This window comes from Lepidochelys kempii, chromosome 7, assembly GCF_965140265.1.
Source record: "Lepidochelys kempii isolate rLepKem1 chromosome 7, rLepKem1.hap2, whole genome shotgun sequence".
NCBI lineage: Eukaryota > Metazoa > Chordata > Testudines > Cheloniidae > Lepidochelys > Lepidochelys kempii.
Window position 1 is genome coordinate 43,682,724 of NC_133262.1, and position 9,145 is coordinate 43,691,868.

A 9,145-nucleotide genomic window follows, 5' to 3' on the forward strand; every position below is an offset into this window, starting at 1 on the left:
AGCCAACCTCCATGTGTACAACAATGGGAAAACACAAAATTTAAGGCACCACATTGTTTAACCTTCTTCTGGGATGTGCATGAAGTGAATAATCAGCTGATCAGCGAGCCCTGAAATCACTTGATATAATCAGGAATGTGGAAGAGATGGCAGGCCACGTGGTCCCATTTCACAGCTGTTGTAACTCAATGAAACAGTTCTATCACTAATCACATTTGAAAAAAAAATTACTCATGATCAGTTTTCAAATCTTCTTAATAAATGAAGAATGCCTTTGTTTTATGTAATCAACCCAGAAGACTAGCATACAGGATATCAAAATAGGCTACAATTTAACACTTTAAAAGTGGTCAAAGACACTTAATTGTTCATGAAACATCAGAATGTATATGTTAGTATGCTGCAGGAAAAATGAGGTCTACAACAGAATGCAATCAAGAAGTCTACCTAGTGCACAGCAGCTGCTACTGAAAACATTGCTTGGGTGTTTGAAGCACAGTAACGAAAAGACAGAAGTTAGGTCAAACAAAGAATTACAAATTCACCTGAGTACTGAGTCCAATTATGAAGTCTCAAAGGGCATGGTGGAACTTGCGCTCCATGAGAAACTGCAAAGCACAGGTCTACACATAAAACACTGCACAGGTCTACACTACAGTTGCACCACTGCAGTGCTTAAGTAAAGATGCTTCTACGCTGACTCGGTGTAGTTAATCCACCTCCACGAGAGGTGGTAGCTATGTCGACAGGAGAAGCTCTTTCACCAACATAGCACTGTCTACACTGGGGGTTAGGTCAGTATAACTGTTCCTCAGGGGCGTGGATTTGACTAATCTAATTGCCTTCTATGATGAGATAACTGGCTCTGTGGATGAGGGGAAAGCAGTGGACGTGTTATTCCTTGACTTTAGCAAAACTTTTGACACAGTATCCCACAGTATTCTTCCCAGCAAGTTAAAGTAGTATGGGCTGGATGAATGGACTATAAGGTGGATAGAAAGCTGGCTAGATTGTCGGGCTCAATGGGTAGTGATCAATGGTTCCATGTCTAGTTGGCAGCCGGTATCAAGTGGAGTGCCCCAAGGGTCGGTCCTGGGGCTGGTTTTGTTCAACATCTTTCTCAATGATCTGGATGATGGGATTAATTGCACCCACAGCAAGTTTGCAGATGACACTAAACTGGGAGGAGAGGTAGATACGCTGGAGGGTAGGGATAGGATACAGAGGGACCTAGACAAATTAGAGGATTGGGCCAAAAGAAATCTGATGAGGTTCAACAAGGACAAGGGCAGAGTCCTGCACTTAGGACGGAAGAATCCCATGCACCGCTACAAACTAGGGATGGAATGGCTAGGCAGCAGTTCTGCAGAAAAGGACCTAGGGGTTACAGTGGACAAGAAGCTGGATATGAGTCAACAGTGTGCCCCTTGTTGCCAAGAAGGCCAATGGCATTTTGGGATGTATAAGTAGGGGCATTGCCAGCAGATCGAGCGACATGATCGTTCCCCTCTATTCGAGATTGGTGAGGCCTCATCTGGAGTACTGTGTCCAGTTTTGGGCCACACACTACAAGGATGTGGAAAAATTGGAAAGCGTCCAGCGGAGGGCAACAAAAATGATTAGGGGACTGGAACACATGACCTATGGGGAGAGGCTGAGGGAACTGGGATCGTTTAGTCTGCAGAAGAGAAGAATGAGGGGAGATTTGATAGCTGCTTTCAACTACCTGAAAGGGGGTTCCAAAGAGGATGGATCTAGACTGTTCTCAGTGGTACCAGATGACAGAACAAGGAGTAATGGTCTCAAGTTGCAGTGGGAGAGGTTTAGGTTGGATATTAGGAAAAACTTTTTCACTAGGAGGGTGGTGAAGCACTGGAATGTGTTACCGAGGGAGGTGGTGGAATCTCTTTCCTTTGAGGTTTTTAAGGTCAGGCTTGACAAAGCCCTGGCTGGGATGATTTAGTTGGGGATTGGTCCTGCTTTGAGCAGGGGGTTGGACTAGATGACCTTCTGAGGTCCCTTCCAACCCTGATATTCTATGATTTTTCACACTCCTGAGAAAGACAGTTATACCGATATAAGTCTGTAGTGCAGTGTTCTCCCTGCAAGGCCCGTGAGCCAGTGGCAGCTCCCATGGACCCCAAGTGCGGCTCCCTGTCAATCACGCTGTCCAGCAGCGCAGTGGGGCTGCAGCTAAGACAGGCTCCCTGCCTACCCTGGCTGCTCCTGGAAGTGGCCAGCAGGCCCCCGCAGCCCCAGGGGATAATAGGTGGAACAGAGGTCTCCACACGCTGCTCCTGCCTACAAGCACCGCCCCGCAACTTCCTTTGGCCGAGAACGGGGAACTGTGGCCAATGGGAATTGTGGGGGCAGTGCCTGCAGAGAGGGGCAGCATGCAGAGCCATGTGCCCCCCCAGGGGCCAGAGGGGCAAGTTGGCCCCTTTCAGGAGTGGTGTGGGGCCAGCACCCAAAGTAAGTACCACCCCCTTCAATGGGCAGGTTCTGAATAGTTCTTCCACCACCCAACCTGTAGCCTCCCGGAGAGCTTGCACTCCTCACCCCCTCCTGCACTCCACCCCGAGGCCCCTCCCAGAGCCAGCCCCCAATACCCCCTCCTGCACCCAAGCCCCTGCCCCCTCCCAGAGCCTGCACCCCATAACCCCTCCTGGAGCCCAAGCCCCTGCCCTGAACCCCATACCCCCTCCTGCACCCAAACACTCTGCGCCAGCCTGGAGTTCCCTCCTGCACCCAAACTCCCTCCCAGAGCTTCCACCCCTCACCCCCTCCTGCACCCCAGTCCCAAGTCCCCTCCCAGAGCCAGCCTCCCATACCCCTTCCTGCACCGCAAGCAATATTACCAATAACCGTATTATTACCATATCAACCAACAAAGAACTCTGAGTGTTCAGCCATCTGTGACAGGTTGATGTGGCTTTCACATCGAAGGTTTTTTGTCTAAGTGGCCCCCACTTCAAAAATAGTGAAGAGCACTGCTCTAGTGTATACCTGACCTAGGACTATTCAAAAAAAACAAACTGGAGTGGTACTAATTATTAAGTATATGATTAAAACTATCAGTCCCTTCCCTATAACCTGCTCCCATATAAAAGCAAGGGGAAGACTTAATGAAAGCGGAGGGTATTAAATTTAGAACTAATAAGAGGAAATACTTTATGCAGCAAAATCAGCTTTATGAATTAACTATTATGGGAGGTTATACATTGTGGCTACATGTAAAACACAGACTGGATAATGTCTGATCAAAAATACTCGAAGTAGTCAAGCTATGGTAAAAGGTACAGTTAATCAAACGTCAAACTTCTCAATATAAACTGATAACCTGCGGCAAGGAGGAAGGAATTAGACTTTGTTCACCGTGTATTAGCACACATATACACACACCCCTAAAAGCATTAGCAACCAGAGTATTGGTGAATCACTTCACAATAATCCACACTGTCATAACTTACTCAGTAAATAGGAATAGAGCCTTGGATTTCCTGCAAAGCAATGCTTCAAAAACTGATACAGAATTAACTACCAATTGTTAAAGCAAAAATCTGATTAAAAAAAGATTTGTCAGACTAATGTTTAAAACTATTCCTAACTGATTTTGTTTGATCCCACTAATACAACAAGGCTGACTACGCTTATTATATTACGAGTTTTCATGGGCTGTGTGTCTATCAAGCCATCTGTTGGAATGATATAAACAAAGTGAAAAAGATGACAAAATTGCATCAACCTGTAAGGTCTTGCAGACAAAAATTAACTTACTGCAAGAGACCTCTGCATACATTTTAGCCATACACAGGTTTTTCATTAAATCTCAGAACTGTTTACAACCCGACTGTTCACTGGCTTGCTCCTCTGAGCACAACTCCCACTTTGCAGGCAGTCTCATTTTACCAGATTGCTCTGTTTAGTGAGGGGTTCTGTTCCCTTTAGCATATACTAATTGTCTTGGACAGGTTAGATCCTCTTTTGTAAAGTCTTCAGTGTATCTATAGACCAGTCATTTTTTCGTGCTAATACTCTTACAGTACTGAGCACGTGTATCTCTTCATTCTTGACATGAAGCTGTTTATTCAGTCTAGTCACTTCAAGTTTTTTATTTGTTTGAAATGTTTGTATCAAAGACCAATATTTAGCATGCAAAACAAATAGCTGATAAGAATTTTGATTTTTTTTTAAGGTTGATGTTGTAGTTAGGAGTTTATATCCTAGATAGAATTCCTCTCAAGCACATAAAGAAAATGTTATATTAAGTTAGTATTTCAAAAAGAACAGTATGATTTTTAACCCCATTTGCTAAAGTGAACATCAGTGCTACAGCCTGATTCCAGTTCACTTGCTCTATGTGCAAGGAAGAAAGCTGCTGGTCTCACATTAGAGACGTGAATGATTTGTACTTCCATAGCAACTTCTACCTGAGGATCTCAAAGCATAGTAAATGCTAATGAATTATGCCTAACACAATGGTGAAAATGGCAAGTACTTCCATTTTACAGAAGGAGAAACTGGGATTTGCCCGAAGTCTCGGGCAGAGGTGTGCAGATCACCAACAACTTCCAAATTTCAGACCCATAACAACCACAAAATCATATTTCCTCCCTAATAAAGCTACAAGTAGGTAAAAACTCTCTATCAATAAAAGAAGCTGCAATAATTTCCTTTAAAAAATCAAGAAAAGTATTTAGATTAAAAAACGTTTGCAATTGCCAGGAAATGCAGGAGCACATAACTCAGGGGCAATGAACCAGGTGTGTTGGGGAAACAAATGCAGTGCTAGTGGTATGAGTCCTTTCTTTAACCAGACAACCTTCAGTGAGTATCTAATAGCAATGGCTTATGTAGGAAGGACAAAGCTGTGGTATGTCTAAAGCTTAAATAGCAAGCAGAACAATACAAAGGTAGTAAAAGCAAGAGAAAGCCCTGACTTCACATTTTCGTTGATAAATGTTTTCAAAGACAAACGGCGACTCAATAGCAAGTTTAGTTTCTTTCAGGTTAGTTTAATCCTTCTTTCCATTCCTCAGCACCTGTAACAATTTCAGTGGTAATTGCCAACATCTGTTTAAGCCACCTAGAACTGTTGCCTTACCCCTGATATTTTACAGGACAAAGCTGTTACGAAGATACAGGCATTAAAATGGCTCTTTAAATTTTTCCAGTCTCTGTGACCTTCTTGAATTCAGTAGTCTCATGGAGTGGAAGAAAATAAGAAGCAGTAAGAGAAAGCAATCTGATTCTTTTAAAACCAACAACATAAAATAAAAGTTCATGCAGAAAATTCAAAGCAGAGGTGGACTTTTACCTTATTTCCCCCTTAATTTAAATGTTTAAGTTAATTCTGCATTTTTAATACAGGTGCCCCTTATTAAAACCCAGGACCAGGCCTTGGTTGTTTTTTGTTTGTCTTTCAAAGGAGAGAATTTAAAAATCACAATATAAATGCTGCCACCACTACCTTTGGATTACTAAAAGCGGAAATTGCAAAAATTCAGTTTGCTGCTATTTTTTTTTTTTTTTACATTTTTCTCAGATTGAAAAAAAAACAATTAAGTCATTTTACTTTTGTGTAGGCTCTTTCACTTCCACGTTCTCAGTGTTGCAATGTTTGAGTTCCAAACACTCAAGACAAGTGTTTATTTTTAAAAAAATCTGTAGACTTTTAAAAAATGTATAAAAACATTACTATTGGCCTTAGGTTTTATAAAAGCTTGATTTTATAAAAATTTAAATTTTAGGTCAAATCTAAGTTTACAAGTGACTGGCATTAGACTCACTATGTCCCATGCCAGAAAGCTGAAGTCCATCCATGCAGGACTGCCGCTCGGGCCCCAAGCTCCACCACCCAGGACTGATGCCAAAACCTGAGCAACTTAGCTTCACAGTGCCCGCTATGGTGTGGGGCCCCAGGCAATTACCCTTGCTACCCCCTAACACCAGCCCTGGCTTTTATATGCAGAAAAACCATTGTTGTGGCGCAGCTGGGCCATGGAGTTTTTACAGCATGTTGGGGGGGAGGGGGGGCTCAGAGAGAAAAAGGTTGAGAACCCCTGCTGTACAGGGAACACAGTGATTGCTCTTAAACAGCAAACAAATTTGCTTGTCACATCTGACTCATTGCAAAGTGTGGAAAAAATAGGGAGAATAGTCACATTACACATGTTTAAAGGGACAACACAAACCTGAAATCTAGTCAGTCTAAACAAAAAGAAAAGGAGTACTTGTGGCACCTTAGAGACTAACAAATTAATCTGAGCAGAAGCTTTCGTGAGCTACAGCTCATGATGAAGTGAGCTGTAGCTCACGAAAACTTGAGCTCAAATAAATCTGTTAGTCTCTAAAGTGCCACAAGTACTCCTTTTCTTTTTGCAAATACAGACTAACACGACTGCTACTCTGAAATCACTCTAAACAGTTACAGAATTTCAGGCACTACATCTGTCTGAGTCCTCCTGCCAATTCCTGGTTCTACACACTTGCCTATTTAAAAACTGTGTGAAGGTTCATAGATAGATTCTGGAACTAGGGATTCTGGGGATGCTGCCACACCAACTGGCTTGAAACAGTTTCTATCATATACAGGGTTTACAGTTTGGTTCAATGACTCTCAGCACCCTCACTATATAAATTGTTCCAGCACCCCTGTTCACAGAGGTAACATGAAAAAGGAGTTTTTTTCAAAAATTTCAGCTACAGTAAGCTTAGATGTACTTGTAACAATAGTAGGTAAAAAAATTTCAGAAAGAGCCATTTTTAAGTTGACTGTGTCCCTTTAAATTTTCTAAGCATTTTCAGAGCACTTCATTCTGTGGGCAGAATGAAGTTTGTGCAATCATACTGATGGATTCAGTGAGAAGAGATTGTTCTAATCACAGTAAACTAGCCTAGGAGGAGAACAAATGTTTAGTTATAGACACAGAGTAATTTAATGGACATGTGCAATTACTTTTTTTTATTTTGAACAGCTTCTTCCGGAAAAACAGACCAAGGAACTATTTTGTATAGCATAATTCCTATATACATAGTTTAGAAACAGAATTTGCGTGCTTTTAAATTCCTTCCCCAAGTTGTTGTTTAAGTAAACTCAGAAATGTCTACTGAGAATTTTAACCCCAATCACCCCCCCAAATCGTCTGATTTTCCCCAAGAAAGCTTTCAAAACTTTTCAACTAGAAGACAGGTTTAAAGTGTTTTCATTATGTCAACCATTAAAATATTTAATTTAGTCTAGGCTTAAAAGCGATCTTCCCTTACTGACAAATTCTCAGAGCAAACAGATGCTAAGAACATGATAGCCACTCATACAAATCCTGCCAAAATAAAAGGCACTGCTTTGCTCCACAGGGCTAGATTTTCAAATGAGCTCCTGGGCCAGATTTCCAAGGGCTCAGCACCAGCAATTGGGGCCAGATTTTGAAGAGTGCTCCGCCATTAGGAGCAAGGCTCATTCTCCAATGTACTGGGTACTTTTGAAAATCTGGCCCCAGGAGTAGGGACTGGGCACTTTTGAAAATTCTGCCCTTCCGTTCCCTAGGGCAGCCGAGGGAGGAGTGAAATGAGGAGGATACCCAAATTGGCCGCATCGCTATTCAAAGCCAGCACTCAGACAACTCCCTTCCTTACTCCGCGAGGAGACCCTGAGCTAAGTACTAGTGCACTGGGGGTTGTCCTGCTCCCCTCTCACCGGCCCCATCTCACCCATGGGACCTGGGGGCAACCTACTCCCCTCCCTGCCTCCCACGATCCCATTCCACCCCATGCTTGGGATGGCACCCTCGGCTGGTCCCACTCCCCGGCCCTCCAGCGTCACCCCCACACCGGCCCTCCAGCGTCACCCCCACACCGGCCCCCGGGGGGCGGCCCCGGCCCTCCAGCGTCACCCCCACACCGGCCCCCGGGGGGCGGCCCCGGCCCTCCAGCGTCACCCCCACACCGGCCCCCGGGGGGCGGCCCCGGCCCTCCAGCGTCACCCCCACACCGGCCCCCGGGGGGCGGCCCCGGCCCTCCAGCGTCACCCCCACACCGGCCCCCGGGGGGCGGCCCCGGCCCTCCAGCGTCACCCCCACACCGGCCCCCGGGGGGCGGCCCCGGCCCTCCAGCGTCACCCCCACACCGGCCCCCGGGGGGCGGCCCCGGCCCTCCAGCGTCACCCCCACACCGGCCCCCGGGGGGCGGCCCCGGCCCTCCAGCGTCACCCCCACACCGGCCCCCGGGGGGCGGCCCCGGCCCTCCAGCGTCACCCCCACACCGGCCCCCGGGGGGCGGCCCCGGCCCTCCAGCGTCACCCCCACACCGGCCCCCGGGGGGCGGCCCCGGCCCTCCAGCGTCACCCCCACACCGGCCCCCGGGGGGCGGCCCCGGCCCTCCAGCGTCACCCCCACACCGGCCCTCCAGCGTCACCCCCACACCGGCCCTCCAGCGTCACCCCCACACCGGCCCCCGGGGGGCGGCCCCGGCCCTCCAGCGTCACCCCCACACCGGCCCCCGGCCCTCCAGCGTTAACCATTAACCGCTCACCGTGTAGCTCTCCACCAGCTCGGAGCCGAGTATCCGGGCCTCCTTGGGCGGCTCCTCACCCTCCTCCCCGGCCCCCACCGCCTCCATCCCTCGTCCCGCGGGGCGGCTGGCTGGCCGGGCTCCGGCTGCGCGGCGCTCACTCGGCCGCTCTCCTCCGCCTGGCCCCGGCAGCAGCGCCGCCTCCCCCGCCACCAACCGCCGCCGCCATGTTTGTTTGCATCCCGCTGTCTCTTCCCGGCCGCCCCAAGGCAGCGGCCCGCCCCAAGCACAGCCACTTTATTGGGAGCCTGCGCCGCCGACTGGCACACGCGAGGGGCGGGGCTTACGACCAGGCTGAGTCTGAGGCAGCGCTGGGGGCCAGGACGTAGCACTGGTGGGGGCGGAGCCTGATGCTCAAGAGGCGGGGCCTTCCGTTTGGGGGCAGTGCTATGGCTCAAAGGGCGGGGCATGCAGTTTAGGGGCGGGGCTATGGATCAGGCCAGGGTTACCTGATGTCCCAATTTTATAGGGACAGTCCCGATTTTTGGGTCTTTTTCTTATATAGGCTCCTATTACTCCCCATCACCTGTCCTGATTTTTCACACTTGCTGTCTGGTCACCCTAGGCCAGGAGGGTT

At 47.8% G+C, this 9,145-nt stretch overlaps 1 protein-coding gene across 9 annotated transcripts in view; it reads right to left on the bottom strand.

Moving 5' to 3' along the window:
• NISCH (nischarin) overlaps positions 1–8,844 on the bottom strand; it is a 59,996-nt gene extending 51,152 nt beyond the window's left edge. For all 9 annotated transcript variants that reach the window (XM_073352450.1, XM_073352451.1, XM_073352449.1 and 6 more), the window contains exon 1: positions 8,530–8,844. In XM_073352450.1, coding sequence (XP_073208551.1) covers positions 8,530–8,616 — 87 coding nt within the window. In that variant the 5' untranslated portion in view covers positions 8,617–8,844. The remainder of the gene's footprint in view (positions 1–8,529) is intronic.
• Between the last annotated feature and the right edge of the window lie 301 nt (positions 8,845–9,145).